The sequence below is a fragment of the Lepidothrix coronata genome, unplaced genomic scaffold (assembly GCF_001604755.1).
Source record: "Lepidothrix coronata isolate B3197 unplaced genomic scaffold, Lepidothrix_coronata-1.0 Scaffold38, whole genome shotgun sequence".
NCBI lineage: Eukaryota > Metazoa > Chordata > Aves > Passeriformes > Pipridae > Lepidothrix > Lepidothrix coronata.
Genome location: NW_016690218.1, coordinates 1,979,158 through 1,998,662, shown reverse-complemented (window position 1 = coordinate 1,998,662; position 19,505 = coordinate 1,979,158). Strand labels below are relative to the sequence as shown.

The 19,505-nt window shown below is 41.2% G+C and overlaps 1 protein-coding gene across 5 annotated transcripts in view; it reads right to left on the bottom strand.

Annotated features, from left to right (window-relative positions):
* The window catches only part of TMEM63A (transmembrane protein 63A), a 33,193-nt gene extending 23,332 nt beyond the window's left edge, over nucleotides 1-9,861 (bottom strand). For 2 of the 5 annotated variants that reach the window (XM_017812922.1, XM_017812917.1), the window contains exons 1-7: nucleotides 9,686-9,787; nucleotides 8,539-8,877; nucleotides 7,667-7,863; nucleotides 5,384-5,463; nucleotides 3,795-3,858; nucleotides 2,375-2,412; nucleotides 1,107-1,249 (exon numbers count right to left, since the gene is read on the bottom strand). In XM_017812922.1, the coding sequence (XP_017668411.1) occupies nucleotides 1,107-1,249; nucleotides 2,375-2,412; nucleotides 3,795-3,858; nucleotides 5,384-5,463; nucleotides 7,667-7,852 (511 nt within the window). In that variant the 5' untranslated portion in view covers nucleotides 7,853-7,863; nucleotides 8,539-8,877; nucleotides 9,686-9,787. Of the gene's footprint in view, nucleotides 1-1,106; nucleotides 1,250-2,374; nucleotides 2,413-3,794; nucleotides 3,859-5,383; nucleotides 5,464-7,666; nucleotides 7,864-8,538; nucleotides 8,878-9,685 lie in introns of all 5 variants that reach the window. The other 3 variants (XM_017812918.1, XM_017812920.1, XM_017812919.1) reach the window with 3 other exon arrangements.
* Nucleotides 9,862-19,505: the final 9,644 nt, after the last annotated feature.

The window sequence follows — 19,505 nt, the reverse complement described above, 5'->3', positions numbered from 1 at the left end:
AAAGCTTCTAGAAGCTTCCCCCATGTCCATCAGAGCCAATGCCAGCTGGCTCCAGGATGGACCCACCTCTAGCCAAGGCCAAGCCAGGCAGGAATGACAGTAACACCTCTGTGATAACACATTTAGGAAGGAGAAAAAAGTTCTTGTGCAGATGTAACTGCGGCCAGAAAGGAGCGGAGTGGGAATACATGAGAGGAACAACTCTGCAGACACCAAGGTCAGTGGAGAGGGAGGGGGAGGAGGTGCTCCAGGCGACTCCTCTGCAGCCCATGGTGAACACCATGGTGAGGCAGCTGTGCCCTTGCAGCCCATGGAGTTTAATGGGGGTGCAGAGATCCACCTGCAGCCCATGGAGGAGCCTATGCCTGAGAGAGGGTTGTGAACCTGTGGAAAATTATACTGGAGCAGGATCCTGGCAAGAATCTGCAGACCCATGGAGAGGAGCCCCCACTGGATCAGGTTTGCTGGCAGGACCTGTGACCCTGTGGAGCATCCATGCTGGAGCAGGCTGTGCCAGAAGAACTGCACCCCGTGGAAGAGTGACCCATGCTGGAAAAGTTCATGGAGAATTGTCTCCCATGGGAAGGGCCCCACACTGGAGCAGGGGAAGGAATCTTCCCCCTGAGCAGTGGCAGAACGTGTGATGAACTGACAATAACCCCCACTCCCCACCTCCCTGCGCCACTGGGGGGGAGGAGGTAGAGCCCGGGAAGGAGGGAGGGGTGGGGGGAAGGCATTTTTAAGATTTATTTTACTTCTCATTATCCTGCTCTGATTTTGTTATTAATAAATTCAGTTAATATCCCCAAGTTGAGTCTGTTTTGCCCATGACAGTATCCAGTGAGTGATCTCTCCCAGCCCTTATGTCAGCTCAGGAACCTTTCACTGTGTTCTCTCTGCCCTGTCCACTTGTGGAGGGGAGTGACAGAGCAGCTTCAGTGAGTGCCTGGCGTCCAGCCACGGTCAACCCACTACAGGCAGGAAAACACAACACCACCTTATAAAGTTTACCGAAAAAAAAAAAAAGAAAAACTAAAAGCTTTTACAATGATATAAAAACATAAAATTCTTCTCGGAATAACAAAAAAAAAAAAAAAAATTCTTACCAAGGAGATCCCCTGACAGGTTGACAGGTAATATCACACACACAGACAAAATGCTGACAGTAATCAACAAGCAGATGATGTGGCGCTGGAAGGCAAGGTAGTGAATGGCGTCTTCACCACATCTCTCGTGAATCTCGTCATCGCTGCACCACAGACAGAAAAGCACGTGGTCAGTCTGCTTAGTCTCTTTGGGGGTGGTTTATATACCCATACACTAAATTCTCAGTCTACCCAGTGACATCCCCATCAGTCCCTACTGGTTTTCAACATGGTTGTGTCCTTGCATGCATAATTTCAGGTTCCAGAAGCGTCTTTTCTTGTGTATCACCATATAAAAATTAACACGAGGGAATTTAAGACGGAAGGACATGGAATTCTTTTTTTTATCAGACTAAAAGAGGACAAAGTAATTTTCTGTGACCTCTTGTTTTATGATAGTCACAAGTCTAGCTCTCAAAATTTAAGACCATGCTGTGACAGTATTCACTCATCGCCGTAAAGGCTCCCCACAAGGAAAATTACAACAGAATCACCTTACCCTTATGACACTCAGTTAACAGAAGATATAATAGGCTTTGGAATTAACTCTCACCATCTCTCCACTGTCAGCAGAATCAATCATTAAAATAGGAGAGGAAGGAAAAGGAAGGACCTGAACTAGTAAAAATGGAGAAAGACAGGCTGAATCCCCACCTCTTTTTTATTTAAATATACCCAAGCTCTAAATTGATTTTTAAACACCATGATCTACTAAGACCCAAGAGATACAGGGAATGAACATCACATCTCTAACAGCTGGTTTCTGGGAAACAGTGGGATGGACTTTTCCTAGTTAGTCAATCCAGCCCCAAATAAACCACCAGTTCTCCATAGAAACCCCTGCAGGAAAATCCCACTTCCTGCCCGGAGCCTTGGGCCTTCAAACAGGAGAACACCCACAAGGTACTCTTTGAAGAGGAAAAGTCCAGAGCATAATTATTAGCTCTGAATCCATATAAATCCCATAGATTCACTTAGGTTCACACACTGTCCCAAAATCGGGAAGTCCCTGGGCTGCTAGCAGGACAACTATATCCTGGAAAAGTATTCCCATAAGTTGACCTTGTTTTCATTTTCTTTTCTCTCCTGACCATACACACCTATATAAGTGCTTGCATTAAATTCTATCTATCTAAAAAAACCCCCAACATTTTCTAATGAAAACCACCATTTTAATTAAAAAAGATCGAAGCAAACCACAGTTGACCATTTCTGTTTCATATACTTACTGCATTCGAAAAGCAGCTGTTATCCAAGAACAAAACCCCTACAAATAAAGAAAGAAGTTTTTAGGAGCTAATTTAGAAAAAATAGAGTCTCTAATCTGTATAATAAAGAGAAGAGTTTCTATTAAACCAATCCCTTCCCTAAAAAGCTGGTAGTTTGTTGCTCTGAAACCATCATTTAGAAACATATAGAAAAATACCTAATACTCTACATATTTTTCACAAAGTATTTAATGTGTCTGTCTTCAGAGAGTATTTAAGAGTTGGGTTTTTTTAATTACTTTCCCACTTATCGCTTGGGCTTCTTAAATTTATACAAGTCTGCCCAAATCCCAGTGAACACAAGTTAAGATTGAGGCTTCTAAAGAATTTTTTAATGGTTTGTTTTGGAGCAGGAGAGGTGATTATTTTTCCAAAACCATTTCCAGAGACTCTCCAATTTCAAGGATAAGCTCCATGAGTCTAATACAAGTTAATCAGTTAAACAGTAATTAGAAACAAGTCTGTGATTACATTAACAGAAAGGCTTCTTATCTAGGTTTACAAATCCTCCTATGAAACTGGACAGCAGAGAGCACATCTCACTGACTGTTCCAGTATGGTTCAAAAAACCTTCCCTCTCAAAAGCCCTCTTCTTTCAAGTGAACATTATTCAACTAAATAGAGACATTTTATTCAACCGCTAAGGTTGCTTTAGGGTTTTAAAAAGATGAAGAAAACTACACAAATAGCAGAGCAATCCTGATCAGACACTAGTATGCTTTTGATGCTCACACAAATAATTAGTTGCAAGGCTAGATATTAAGCTGATGAATGTATGAAATGCTAAAATGTAGGCTACCACCACTGGACAACTCTTGCGTGGTACATTCTGAAGGTGCAACACAAAATCACAGAGATGTACCAGCTCAAAGACTCCAGAAAGGCCGTGGAGGAAGCAATTAAAAGTTTAGTCAAAAAATTATCTTCCACTCCAAACCAGTTTGATTATTAAGAGTACAGAGCACTATTATCAGCCTCACACTCACATCCAGTTTTCTCAGTTTTGTGAGGAAAACGATGTACTATCAAGAGCAATTAGGTATTATTTGCAATGTGAACACAATGCAACCTTTTAAATTCTTATTTAAGTACAAATTATATACTAGTCTTTTTTCTTTCTCCCCTCTCCCTTTGAAACTCTAACATATAGTCCCTCTCTAAATTAAAACAAAACAAAACAATAAAACTGAAGAACAATAACACAAGATACTGCTAATGATATGGCAATAATTTGTCAGGAAAAAAACACAGTGAACAATGTTTTATTAATTTTTACATATAGATGGTCTTCCAGTTTAATGACTGGCTCACTGGGCTACATGGAATGGCAAATTAGAGCACATTCCATTAAAAAGTATTATCAAAACTCTAGAATACTTACCCTATCATGTTCAAGATCTTCAGGTATTGATGAAGATGTTGACAATCGGCTGTATCTGGATTCACTAAAACACATTAAATGATGCTTTTAAGTATCTTAATCTCAATAACAGTTGATTCTGCAGAATTATTTCCATTTTAAGAACTCTGAAGTAACTAGGGAAGGAGTACAAACCCACTTTTTCACTTATGAAGGCTGTGATTTTCAGCTTGTAGCATATGCCTTAATAATTACAGAAACTTGTGTATGCCTTATGTTAAAAAGGGAGGACACGTGAGCTCCTGACATGAGAGCACATAACCGAACTGGAAAGAAAACATTTTATGAGGATATTAAAACCGCAGTAAAGTAAGAGAGTGCAACACAGGTTTGGGAGCCTAGCACGGATCAAATTTGTAAGCTGGCTTCCTGTTCAGACTTCCCTCATTACAAGACATCGCCTCTTTTTCCTCCACCTTTCTTGCTCCATCGTAGAGCCACTAGTCAGAATTGCTCCTCCCAATTAAATCCCTCACCTGCAAGGCCACCTCCTCACACAAAGAGTTCCGTAGCAAGGCCAGAAACATTTAGAGACTCTGTAGGCCTCAAAAATAGCAGAGTACCTATTTTCAGCTTGTTGCTAAAAAGAAAGAATCAAATGTTGCAATGGTGATGTGCCCATAATTACAGGACAACATGTTAAAATGGAGTGCATTCACAGGTATATTTATAATTTTGACCGGCTGGCTCAGGTCACAGTCCAGCAGGGACAACAACAGGATGTCTGACTGCTCAAGGGCCTCCACAGCCCACATGGAAGTCTATGCCAGAGCACCTTTCATGCTTGCTGCCTGAGCTATCTGGATTAAAGACTTCTCAGTTATTGCCCATCTTATTTTACGTCATCTACATTTCACAACTGTACATGGATTACACCTAAAAACAGGCTTTGAGTTCTCTGCTGTTGCTCAGCTGTGAATTTACCACAACTTGGTTACACCAGTAATACCAGGAAGAGGCTCACTGTTAAAGTTTACCCACTTCATAGATAGCTTAGCTTTTAAACATCACAGCAAATCACCCTGCAGAAAAAAAAAATACTTAAAAAATAATAGTCAAAAGCTCATTTGTAGTATTACTAAAAATCAGTGAAGAATTTCAGAAACCTGCAGTGATATATTTTTATTTTTGAATCCTTCAGAAATTTTATGGCGCAGGCTACACAGGGAGCTCTGGGAAAGATATAAGTCTTGAGCCAAGATAAACAAAACAGCATCCTTCTACCACAGAAACACACTGCAAACATCAATGTGCACCACGTTAGCAGACAAGCAGCCTATTTCCTTACCTCCACTTCCTTAACTCACAAATGCAGAATGAAATTCATGACAATGGCAGACACACAACTTCTGACTGAAACCACAAACTAACTCTGTGAGTGGGATGTGTTTCACACAAAGCAGCGTGAGGACATTTCTAACAAACATGTGCATGTGATTACAAACATATCTAACTGATACAAATGCACTTATTTTAAGCCATTTACTGTACTTACTTCCACATACCCCAAAAGGTTTCAACAAATCAGTCTGATTGCATAGCATGTTTACCTTTCAACTTCTGACACCAGAGCAACACGACCGTAGTCCCAGAATCTCTTTCTTATAATGGAAAACAGTAATATTAAAATCTAGAAAATAAAAAGAAATACTTTTGAATATTTATTTTTCCTATTTCATAATAATTATTATAAGAACTGTCAAAAAATGCTGTCCTAGCTCCTAAATCACATGCCAGCCAACACATCACATGCCAGTCATGCTATAGACCAACCCATCTGGGATCAAAGGGTCAGGACATCTGCCTTCCTGTTCTAATTTAAAAAGGAGGAGAACTGCATGCAAAACTAATTCTGAATTCCAAGTGCATGAAGGTTTATGACAGGAAAAGGAGCAAGTAGCACTAGAAAAGAAGTAAAAACTTTCATGCACACAGTTTTACTATTATTCATCACTTAATGACCAGAACTACGATGGGAGACTTGCAATTTTACTTGATTTTCAAACAGTGATGTAAACAGGTTGACGGGAGCTCAAATATTTTTGCAAGTGTAAGAATTATTTTTATCCAAAGTAATATATTATTATAACTCTCAAACCCCAGTAACTTATATTTGATCTCTGCAATGTATTTTTTAATCTCCTCCCGTATTTTCGCTTTTTGAAAGTGACTAAGAAAACAAGGAGAAAACCCCATCATTATGTATTTCATAGATACATTTCTTTTTTTCTTTTTTTTTTCAAAGAAAGAACTTGCTCTACACAAAGCAACGAAGTTGAAGTAACAAGGCCTGTTTTCTATGCATATGTAGCCTATGCCCTCACCTTCCAGTTCTTCTTACATCCCATACCTGTTTGGCTAGAAAGTGGTGTTACTGATGTAACTTACTGGGATCAAATACCAACCGGGAAGCCAGGACACATGTCAGGATTATCTACATATCAAGATTACACAGCTAATTTCCACATTTCACAATGAATACAACCTTCTTATGAGAGCCTTCCACCAACAGGGAAGATTAATTATCTTCCTCCTTCATCTGACCATTAAACTTGATGCAAGCAGGAAAGTTCTCTAGACTCTGTGACAACTGTAGAATATTTGGCTACAGTATTCTACAGTTATGAGGAGGGACTGCCGGACAAAAACGTGAAGAGAATGCAATATATAAAACTCACTTCCTCTGGAAACCAGCCTACTTCAGAAATCCATCAGCTGACAGTTACTAAAGGGATCTGCATTAAATGTGTCATGAAAATAGAAATACAAGAGTTGCTAAATAAATTGCAGTACTCGGTACTTGGAGAGGAGCCTTCTACACTGCCTATAACTCTCTACCTTATGCTGTTGGAGAGCAGAGTTCAACAGCAAGGAACTCTAAAGCTGAGACTCAGTGTCTTAAAATTCAGTTACAGCTTTAAAAAAAGAAAGTCCCTCCAAACACTTCAACTAAATGTTATTAAATGCTGTGCCATGAGGCACAGAGAGCTGTAAATAACGTACATCCTCAGAAAATGGATTTATGGTAGCATGCTGCATACACTAAATCAATAGCAAAGAATCCCATTATGCAACTTTTAGGAACACTCTCTATATTCCTACAGAACTACCAGCTCCAACCTTACACAGGTACTTTAAGTTTCTTTACAATAGCTTTCTAGAACTCAGGAACTATGTCATCCTTTTAGTCTGATTTTACTACCACAAACACATTTATCAGGCCACTTTGCAGCAGGTCTGCATCCCTGTTTCTGGGGGCTGAAGACCACCTAGGCCAAACTTACAGAAATAACCATAAGTTTTATTGCAGTCTCAGGCCTGTCCTGGAGCTCCAGACAGCAACTCATCCCATTCTGCCTTTTGTCAGAATTGAGCTGATCAGTACACTAGTTCCTCAACAGCTTCATGAAATCCAATTTTAAAAAAGTTGGTGAAATGACAGATTTTCCACACTTTATTACCTTTTGAACAACAATCAAGTTAGCAATGGCGTCCCCTTCCTGGAAGGGTACCCAGTACTTAAACCCAAATGTTCTTGCAGTTAAGATAAAACATAAAAATTTAAGCTACCACCACAAAGCTCACCACGACTCCATATACAGATGTTGCACTCTCCCCACACGTACACGTCCAACATACAGTAACACTGTCATCCCACTTGTATGCAAACATTTATCAACACTTGAAAAGTGCTCTGATGTTCCCAGGATGGCCGTAGCTCATTTCTCATTCTGAAGACCCTCAGAAACAAATCCCAACCTGATAAATAAGAGAATTCTGAAAATTTTAACTTTTGAAATGTTTTCAATACAAGAAACAGAAACTGAGCTTACAAAAAAGAAGGTTACATCAAGCAGCAGGACCGTCGGGATTCCGCCAAAAGTTACTCCTTGGAGCACCGTGCTGCCCTGGGCAGTGCTGTAGCAGTAGGTCTCATTTGTTGAGTTGAAAAGTTCACTTCTATTTCGGAAGTGGACCAGGTGAGAATGTCCAAAACCCAGAAAAAAGAAAGGGTTCATTTTGTCTTTCCCTTAAAAAAAAAAAAAAGAAAAGAAATGAAATGAAAAGGTGAAACAACCTTGTGAAAAGGCTGATTGGTACTCGTGAGATGTACTAATATTACAAGTATAACAAGTGCAGGAAGATCCAAGCACAAAACTACTTCAGAAGAGAAGGTGTCTTTGACAATCTTTCCCCTTCACATGTAAAATATTTTGCAATAACTGACAGGTTCAGCTACCAGCAGTGCCCAGTGAAGAAGTCCAGACATCTAACAAACCACATCCTCTATAGACATCTGAGGAAGACTACAGAAGATTTCCCCCTCAAAAAACCTTCTCTATTATTTAATCTATAACATCAAACTACTTATTCCAGCCTGGATTCTGATTCTGGGAAACACAGAGGGCATTAGATATTACACCAACAGCAGTTTGAAGATTTTGTGCCTAGTTGATGAGCATGTGAATGCACCAGATTGTGAACTTTGTATTCAAATGTCAAAATCTTGCGATTATTGACAAATAGAAAAGAACTACTACACAAATACATATGGTCCTCTCTGTTCTTGAAATCCTGTGTGATTTTCCTTTCTCAAAATAATTTGACTGAAAGAACAGCACAGTAATTACAGCATATCACAAACAAGAAAGAACAAACAGTATTTCTAAGAGAACAGTCATCTACCTCACTTTAGTCAACCGACCTGCTCAGATAACGTAGTAACAAGAACACACAAGATTTGCCTATTGATACAAAAGGCTTTTTGGCACAGTGAGGGCAATTTCTTGTTAATTTTGGGGCTTCTCACTTCAAATATTCCTTTTCATGGATCTCATTAACTTGACGATTCCCATGTAGCGCCTCATGTAGAACGGACTTCTGACTGATAAATTCGTAAGGAAACCATTCCCCCAAAAAACTGAATCCTTCAAAAGCAAATATCGTAGGTCCTCATCACACAGGTCCCGGGACACTACTTTTGGGATACCATGCCTCTGTAAGAGGAATGCACATGTCTTTGATGACAGCACTATTCTGGACACTGAAAACAAAACAAAACAAGAATACAAATAACTACAAATTCTCCTTTCAAACAGCAGGAAAACAGCATGGAATACTCCTCTCAAAAAAGCATTTACTAAATGCTAGACTGTGCGACACGCTAGGGAAGAAATTTTGTCCCAACCGATGTGTTTTATCACAGAAAAAAAAAAACAAGAGAGAGGGGGAAAAAAAAAAAATCCCACACGAAAGTTGTGCCGTTGCTTTCTAAGCGCTGAAATTTAGCGCTGACGGAAGAGAAGACATTTTCGAAGAGACTTTGGAAATGAGCACAACGCCAGAGCTCGTAAGTAACACATGGGCTCTTATCAGAGTTTATCAGACCCGGCTTCCAATTCTCGAAAGCCATTATTTTTAAGCAAGCCAGCTGCCGGGAAGATAAAGGGCAGGGGAAGACCTCCCACGGGCGGGGCTGTGCAGCAGCAAGGGGGGTCCAGGCACGGGAAACCGGCTCCCGCTTTGGGCCGGGACCACGGCAGCGTTCCCGGCTCCCGCAGGGCGTGGAACCGGGGCGGGCAGGGCCGGTTTTCCCGGGCACACACTGGAAAGCCCCGGGCTCGCCACTGGCGCAGGGACCGGTCCCTCAGCTCCAGCGGGAGGGTGGGCTGGCTCAGCCTCCTGCGGGGAGGGGGCGGCCCGGAGCTGCCCCGCCGGCGCTGCCCGCCCCGAGCCCGCCGAGGGCCGGGGTCCCTCTGCGGAGGCCCCGGGCTCGCTTCGCCTACTCCCCTCCTATCCCGAACCGTCCCGTCCCCGCAGCCCCGCACAGCGCCGCTCCCGCCCTCCCTTACCTGCGCCGGGGCGGCCTCTCCTCTGCTTTCCCCTCCCCTTCCCTTCTACCCGTCCCGTCCCGTCACCGCACGGGCGGTCCCGGCCCAAACTTACGATCCCCGGCAACAGGACTCTGGATCCGCGCATGCGTGGCCGGGCCGGGCCCCAGCGGGCCGGCTGTCAGCGGCCGCCGGCCCGCAGCCCTCACTCCCCGCAGCCCTCAGTCCCCGCCGCCCTCGCCTTCTGCTGCCCCCGCTCCCTGCTGCCCTCGCTGCCTTCGCCGCCTGCTGCCCTCACTCCCTGCTGCCCCAGCTCCTTCCTTCCCGGCCCCAAGGGTCTCTGGCTGCTCCCGTCGGAGTATTGCTGCCCCTGCGCCTCTCCAGCCTTCTGCTCCTAGACCCTCAAGTGCCTCCCTCAGGGAAGGGACCCCCAAATAACCCCAAGTAACAGGGAAAGCTGCTGTTCAGCATGGAGAAGGGCAGGCTCCAGGGAGACCTTGTAGCACCTTCGAGTAACTAAAACCAGAACCAAATAGAGCATTTTATAAGCCCCTGCCCCCTGCACCACCCTACTGCACCCTCACCCTCCCAAAAAAAAAAAATATAAAAAGAGGTTTCCAGAGACATTTCACAATTCCAAATCTAATAAAGTGGGCAAGTGTGCAGTTACAAGGGGAACAGGCCATACACTACAGTCATACAATCATGGAATAGTTTAGGTTGGAAGGAACCTTAAAGATCATCTATTTCCATCCCACCTGCCATGAGCAGGGACACCTTCCATGAGACCAGATTGCTCAGAGCCCCATCCAGGCCATCTTTGAACACTTCCAGGGGTGGGGCATCCACAGCTTCTCTGGGAGACCCATTCCAGCACCTCACCACCCTCACAATAAAGAATTTCTTCCTAATATCTAGTCTAAACCTATCCTCTTTCACTTTAAAGCCATTCCCCCTTGTCCTATAACTACCTGCTCATGTAAAAGTCCTTCTCCAGCGTTATTCTTGGCCCCTTTTAGGTACTGGAAGGTGCAATAAGGTCTACCCAGAGCCTTCTCCAGGCTGAACAATCCCAGCTCTCTCAGCCTGTGTTCATAGGACAGGTGCTTCAGCCTTCTTTCCTGGCCCTCCTCTGGCAGGTTCACATCTTTCTGGTGCTGGGGACCCCAGAGCTGGATGCAGCACTCCAGGTGGGGTCTCATAATGGCAGAATACAGGGGGAGAATCACTTTCCGTGACCTGTTGGCCACACCTCTTTTGATGGGTAACTCTGAAATACATTAATTGTAGTAATCTGAATGTTCCATGAAATATGTAAAGCTCCTTGTGTCCACACAGCTTTGAAGACAGAAATTCCATTCAAATGTTATAAATTGCAAAAAAACACATAACCTAGGGAGTTTAAGTTAATAAGTCTATGACAGAACTGGGATGCGACCAATTCCCAGACATCCATAAGGACATCTTATCCTTTACAGGAGTTAATTGCTTCCAGACAACAGGTCAGAAACACTGTACAGCAGGTCTCTGCTGTTCACCTCTCCTCTACTCTTTATTTTGGTGTTCCCTCAACAGTCATTTGATTCCTAGCATTGCAAACCATCCTCATCACCCTCTGTCTTCATCCTTTGTCCCTGACTGGCATGACCTCAATGAGCACTGGTCATATGAGGAAGAAGATTATGATAATGATAAAAATGTAACTGGTCACAGGGAACCAGGGATCACTTGCCTCCAAAGGTTTGCACCCTACCTGCAGTCTTGTGGATGAAGCAGTGTTGATGTCTCAGAACAGCAACCCGTTCTAAAAACAACTGAACATAAATAGGTTAGGTCTGAAAAAAACTCTTAGTTATCTCTTGACTTTTATGTTTGAAAGAAATTAGTGTTCCAGCTGCTAAGAAGCCAATATCTCCTCCAGCTGACCATCCTGATCCTGCCTATTCAACTCCTCGTGTTCCTGTGTATTCACACGATGGGGATTACTTAGGGCCCTGCATGAAAAGCTGCTTTCCTGCTCGTGCCATTTTATTAATACACAATTGTTTTACTCTGTCAAATCATTTTTTCACTTTTCAGGAGCACCTGCTCAGTGGAGAGCAGCATTTGGCTGTGCGTGTGCTGTGTGCCTTCCCTCCTTTTCATTCAAGGAAAAGGGAGAAGTTCTGGTTATCTGTAGCCACCAAGAGACATTTCAAGACAGAACTTCATAATTTATCTAGCAGATGCATTGTGGATAATCTGTGATTTTAAATTGTCTGTAACAGTTATGTTAATTAGAAAATGGCACAAAAGTTCTCAGCTCAAAGCAGAGTGGTTCAGATTCACTGCTGGAATAAAGAAATCCCACTGTTGTTGAAGGGTGTTAATTATTTTAGCTTTAAATCACATTCTCTTCTGCTTAGGGCTATATTGGTAGAAAAGTTGTTTGGCATGAGTGTAGTAGAGTTATTATTCCATCCTGCCTTTTCTGGAAAAACTCCTGTTTGGTTGATTTTCTCACTGATTTCCAAAGCTGTTCGTACTTTTGATTCTTGCCATGTTTTTCAAAATTAGGAAGGGCTTGCTCCGGCTAGACTATCTTACTCTGTAGTGTAAAATAGGTGATATCCAGTAATCTTGACATTGCAATCTTGACATTTTTCATTCTGAAGACTTTTACCTAGCTACAAAATAATTTTCCCCCGTCTTTCTCACAAGAATAACATCAAGCTTCTGTAATTTGTTTTTCTTCTTCCTCTGTCTAGACAGGCTCTTTAGCTAAGTGGTGTGATTTTGTTTATCTGTAATTTCAACAGCAGAGCCACATTTCCCTCCCTACCTCTTGTAAATAGGGTTTTGTTTACCACTGTCTGTTCTTTTGGTGACAAAAGCCACATACTGTCATTAGTTCCCAAACGTTTAATTATGTTGCTAGAGCAGATGGAAAACCACCCTCAGGACCTAGGGAGCAGGTCAATAGAATTTAAAATTCTTCCATCTTTCTTTTATTTCGCATCCTCCATATCCACTTCAACAGCTCTTTAGCACCAAGTTGAACAAGTGTGCGGGGTGTTTACACTTACGTGACTCTTCCCTTACTTTATTAAATGACCTTATGGCTGAGGAACTCCGCTGTCACTTTAGTTTGATTTATCACAGCAGGACATCCCTTGATGGGTGAACTCCTAACAGGACATCAATAGTCTCTGGAGGTGACTAGCAGGTGGCCTGATGCTTTGCCATGCGTGGCAACTCTCACCATGATTCCTTCTCTCTGAAGAAACTCATCAGCCCAGATTGCCCTTCCTTACTTATCTGCCTATTCAAATATAACTTAATGGATTTAATTCAGGCTTCTGGCCTGGCAGCTCTTTGCTATCTTTTAATCTTTGCCTTCATCTAACAATGTGTTTACAAGCCTCAGTATAGCAAAGGGTGCAGTGTGGGCATTATGGAGTCTTCCTTTGAAAGGTCTGAGCATTAATAAGTTTATAATAAGAATAAACAAATTGAAAAATCTAGACAGATAGATTTAAATGAACTCTAATCATAATACAAATCAGCAAGCAGCCAGTATTGATTTAAATTAATGATCTATACTTAGTAATTATTTTTGTAGTGCTGCTTCTTATCATAGATAGTACGTTTATTTTCAAGGTAGAAATAGCTTTGCATTGAAGTTGGGATGTATTTCTATAGATCAATGTAATTGACCATTATGCAAAATATTTAACAAAATATATCTAGCAATATATGATAGTAATTTGTGTTTTGGGGAGTTTTTTACATTTTCTGTCAGGTGGGAAATGGTGAATGGAACATTGGTATTGATGCTTGAGCATGATTCATTTTTCCTCTCATCGTCAGCAAGTTATACTTGGATGAAAACTGGAATTTTATTAAAATGCACAAGAAACTGCAATCTAAAACAGCAATACTGAAAAGTATGGGGGGAATAGTAAGAATATTGCAACATATTTTGCATTTAAACTTGATATATGAAATGGTGAATTATTGTCCCTACTTTGTGCACTGAGGTAATTGCTTTTGATCATCCTCGTTGTGTCCAAAAAGGTTGTGTCACAGAGGTCCCTGTGAGTGCTCCTGGGATTCTGTATGGATATCCCAGCTGGAAACACTGCCACACCCAGCTGCAATAACTGCCAAACCTTGCCATAGGCTGGCTGATGCTTACCAGGGGACAATGCTTACCAAGGGATTCCTCATCACTCACCTCTGTGAAGAGAAAGATTTAAACCTCGTTCTTTAGGGTAGTCGCAGCTGTAGAGAATCTCTTACTGATAGATAGGATTTTTAGGTTTATTATTAGCTGGTTGCAATGCAGCTGCTACTGATGTGCACACTTTGGTACAAAACTAGGGCAAGGTGACCTGCAACGTGGATGACTTCATTGTTTTCTGAATATAGGTATTATCTTAATGCCTATGTGTATAGCAGCTGAAGGGAGTTAATGCATAGGTGGCATAGCACTAACTATAATTAAGGGAGCTCCCCGAGAGAGAGAGAGAGATGGAGGAACTGTCTGTCACAATCTGGTCTCTCCCAGCACCTGGCCACCTGACCCACTGGATTTACGTGCCTCAGGGAGCAGGTGTGTTTGTCACCAGTGTAAAATATCAAACTACTGAGAGCTTGTACAGTCTTCCCATTTTTGGTTACAACATATGTTAGTTTTAGTGAGGAACTCCAGTGTCCTCAAGAGCTTCTGTGCTCCATAGCTGCCCTGACTGACTCTTGGTGCCCCAGTGCTGAGGTGACACCTGGACCAACGTTAGCATCTTTGCATTAGGTTCTGCTTTCCCTGGAGCAGAAAGCTGGATGATTGATTGTGCAGGAACCACAAAACACTCCAGGAGTTCTTGCAGTCTAAACCATTGGAGGGTTTGCTGGAACCTTGGATTGAGAGTAAATTTTTGTTAACAAAGCTCTTAAATCTTGGTTTTGTTCAGAATAGATCAAAGAGGAAAGCTAGTTTTCCTTCCTCTCTTTTTTTTTTTTCTTTCCAAATACTACTCAGTTTGACAACTTTGAGGAAGCTAGTTATTAAACTGGTTGGTCTGCTATATGCACTCTAGCTGCAAAGAGTCCAGTGAGATCCTGAGCTTTTAGATGTAAGAACGGAGTTCCAATGCCTTGGTGATGACCCTTTCTGGTTAACTGGCTTGATTTCTCTTTAAATGTCAGCATCCAACACACTGTTTGATCATTTATAAATGTATTTTACAGTATTTTTGAAGTGTCAAAAACTTAACCATTATAGATGGTTATATTTACAATAAGTATATTTTTGAAAAAAAAATAATATATTTGAATAGCACTCTAGATTAAATAATTTTTAAAGGACTTTAAAAATGAGTAATAGTTTTTTCCCTTGGGTAAGAATTCCCCTTCCTTTCTGGATTTATGGGTGAAAAAAATTCAGAGTGCCAACTATGAGGATTTCAAAGAGCTTTGATTTCATTTTAATCTCAGGTTAAATCTCGAAATAGCAGAACTAAGTTACTTTTTTAGCCTCTGTGTTCTACCTGGGAGTTTGCACCAATACTTATCTCTTGTTGATTTCTGCATCCCAGCCTCTAGAAGTAGATCTGATCTGTTAAATTCAGATTTTGGCTTTGCAAGGAGCTGAGAAGGTCTCTGTTACAATTTCCACTGCAGCAGCGACTTCACTCCTTTGCAGTTACACACCCCAGCGGGCGAGCGCGGGGGGCCACTAATGACAGCAGGATGATCCTGGTGAGCCCAAGCAGGGGGTCAGGTGCCAGGAACGTGAGGGGCAAGTGTCCGGGGCGGATTGGTGTCAGGGTGCAAAGCGGCTTAAGGCAGGAACCTGTGAAGAGCTATCGCAATGGCAAACAGCCACGACCGAGGGCAGCGTGGCCTTTTCCAGCACAGAAGTTCCTGTACCCAGGGCCTGGCTTTAACAGAGCGTGACTGGAAATGGTGGGAAGCAGCAGTATACAGCCAGTTCCAAGTGCATGGCTTCTGCTCTAGGCACACCACAGGCATGTGGGTCATCGCTGTGTGCTTTTTGGCACCTCCACTTTAGGGAAGCAGAAGAGTTGCCTAAATCTGTCCATTCCTTAGTATGGACATATTATCACTATAACTTCCAACTTTCCCATTCTTGTGCCTCCCTATCCACTCTCTCATTCCTCTTTCTGTAGTAGTTTATTTCCTCCTCCTCCTTCATCCTTTCTCATATTTCCTTTTCTGTGATGATTTCATTTTCTCCAGATCACTTTCTTTTTTTCTGCTCCATTTTTCTCCTTTCAGGTGTTTGCAAAGTGTATAAAGGTATTCCCTCATATCTCTTCCAGCTGGACTTGGCATGTTTGACATTGCCTCATGAGTGAAGGTGTGGCCTTATCTGTGTAGAAAGGAAAAGTATGTAGTCACCGTGAGCTGAGCTTGAGCACACAGGTGATCTATGGATCAATGGGCAACTTTCTTCCCTGTAATTAAGTAGTAACAGATGGCAAGAGGAATATTGCTTGTTTTAGTTAGATATTTTACGTACAGTAATTGTTAGAGTCTATTGGTGATTAGAGTTTTGTTGATAGAAGCTGTGGTTGGCTGGTGCCCTTGAAAATCATCTTATTTATTTTCGTGTCTAAATATGGACCTCAAATTTTCGCCAAGGCAATTTACTCAAGATAATAATCTGGAGGGTATAGAACAGGGAAGGCAGCCCCAATTTTTTCAGCTCTCCTTTACTATTGGTATTATGTACAGTTTTAGTAAAACAGATGTTTATGTATTTAGATTCACTAAAGCAGATATTCAGATTATATACCAGATTATAATTAAGTGAGTGGTCAGAATTAATCTGGGAGGAGTTAAAAGTACGTCTTGTAAAGTGGCACAGCCACTTTTTGGAAGTTTCTAGAATGAGTCCAGGAGAGAAGAAAGGTTCAGTGTTACATGGGAACAACTTGGCAAACTATTTCTGCCTTCAAAACATGGTGTACCTTTTCTGGCCCTGCCTGGGTCAGTTGCTGGGACTTGTATGGGCATTTCTCAGAGGACATCCAATTGTGTTAAGGAACCAGTTCCCATCCACTTAGCAAACAAGACAACCGTGTTCTGTTATTGCTGTGGTTTCTAGATCCATTTCAAGGCAAGCCCAAGCAATAGTATATTTACATATCCCATTGGGCACTGAAGTATTTTCTCATTTAGTACAGCATGTGTTTAAGAGTTTACCAGCCTGGAACATGGTGAAGGTCAGAGGTAAGCCTTCCTACCACAAGGGACTTAAAACAAATCAAGTGGTGCAGCCTCCAAAGAGTTTTAAGAGCCAGCCTTCTGAGTTTGCTTCACATTGTGATTGTCAGATTCCTTCCATTGGATTTGCAGAACCTGAACTTCATTGAAAACACTGTTTTCCTGTAATCTGCCTTTGAGATCTTCCAACAGATCCGACTGATTAAGTATCTCAAATTAATTCCCATGTCATCTATGTCTCTGCTCAAATTGTAGTAATTATTTCCAGTTTCGCTGTCACAGAGGTAAAATATTCCTTACTCTATTTTAGAATCAAAGAAGAGAAGAGGGAGTAGGCACCCAAGTTTTGCTCAATGAAAAATAGACTCTGAATTTCTTCTCATACCTTTGAAAGTCTTCTTCACGTGTATGATTTGTCAAAAGACCCTGGAATCTGCATTGGCAACTGGTGAAGCTAACAGCCATGCTGCATAAGTAAAATAAATTTTGGACATCATATCTTTACTCTAGTGATTCAGCCTGGAACACTAACAGATACCAGCTTCAAATGCATGGCATTTCCTGCAGAATCATGTGTTGAATGTAAAATTAAGGTTTGGAAATGCATTCAGTTGCTATATGGAAATTCTGACCACTCCTGAATTAATGCTTTTGCATAAGCAAATGGTTAGGTAAGAAAAGTGAAAAAAACCCCAAACAACTGAAGTTTGTGTTTCACGCTTCAAGTGACCTGGCCAAGTGTGGCTAGATTCCCTTTTAAAATCAAATGACCATGATGCATCTCCCAGGGTCCTGTAGTATGAATGCTAAAAGGATTAAAACTAGTCAGGTCACACAGCTTTATTTTGCTTTTTATAAGGGCTATGTTATATCCGAGACTTTATACTCCTTGTTTACATAGATACGAGTGCATGACAGGAAATTACATAATTTAACCTGTACCATGAAGTAAAATACCCTTTTGTGTTCTGTTCTGAAGTCAAATACACAAATAACTGTATTTTCTCCAGTTCTTTTCTACTGAAGTCTTTTTCTTGAAAAAGTAATAGCATTCAAAAAAAGTTACAAAGGCCAACCATGATAATATAAATATTTAAATGAAAACACCTTTGTAGTAACTGCTTGAGTAGAAGCAGTCTTATCCACACATCCTCCTTTCTGAACACTGCAGTACGGTTTGAAAACAGAAGAAAATTAGAGGGATATTTTGATATTTATTATTGTGTAGTTCTCAGAGCTGTAACAAGGTATCTAGTCTAGACAGAAGAGGAATGGAATAAACAGGATAAATAATGAATCACCATAAATAGTAACCAGATCACTAGATTTTAAAAACTATTTAATGAGTTAATGTTAACAGTTTGAAATTTTATTAAGGGATCTAAAATCTTTTAAAATGCATTTCAAATAATCTATGTCCCTTTAAGACCATTTTCAGAAGAGATGTCAGAACTTTGAAGACAAGGAAAAGATGCCTGTGAAAGTTCAATACAGTGCTTACAGCCAGTCAAGGCTGCCTCTTTCTGTTTGAAAAGAATAAATGTTAAACATCAGGATGAGGGATTATAGTCTGATCCAGATCATAACTGCCAAGAAGATTGTTTTGTTCAGTCTTGAATCTCCTGCCTCCCCCAGAAACCTCTCAGACATCTTCCCCAAGTATCAGCCCAGCTCACTCAGAATGCAGATAAGGCAGGCCTGGTGTTGTTGCTGGACCCATTCAGAATTCCACTTCATCATCCTCTTGAACACAGCACTAGTGTGCTGTTAACATCAAGGAGAAAAGCCATGTGCAAATAATTATTTTGAAAGTGAATACATCTAAGTTCCATGGTGTAAAACCCCCTGACATGCAATAGCCCCAAAGCCACTTTACCAGCAGATGTTACAGATGGAAAACAACTATATGAGTAGTTCAGCTCATTTTCCTGTTGTTGCAGATATCTTTTTGCCAACCAGTGTATTTTCTAAGGCACTGCCCAAGTTAATTTTAAATATCTCAGTGAAGACTAGCGGAAGCCTTTGCACAGCTACTCTGCACTCTATCTGATGTACCAGATTAGAGACATCTAAAGTATTTATCCATTCTATCTTGTCATCTCTGTGCATTTTATGACTTAATTTTGTCTTCTACAATCTTGCACTGGGTTTTGTAATTTTCTGTGCAAGGAACAGCCCTTTTCCTTTTTTACACTCCGCTAACAAATTACTATTTTGCACAACAGCTCATCATGTTTAGCAGAAGAGGTTCCTTTTAGATCTCACTCATCTTGACCTTTCATCTTTATTTTTGGCCTGCAAAAAAAAAATCTTCCAGCAAAGTTATTAATCCAAATTATTCAACTTGCATTAACACGTAGTTCATAATCTTTCCACCTTTGCAGCTTCTCCTGGTAATAGAAATAAATTTCAGCAGCTAGAATATAGAGTTTTTCTTTTTCTATCTATCTGAGTTGGGAAAAAGTGATTAATTTTCTCTCTTTCTTAGCAAAAGAGGAAAGTCTGTTCAGTGAAGCAAAAGTTATTAGAATTAAAATTAATTGGAGGAAATACAATCCATAATTAAGCCAGGCTACTCACTGCCACAGATGCAATGTGAATAGCATTCCAA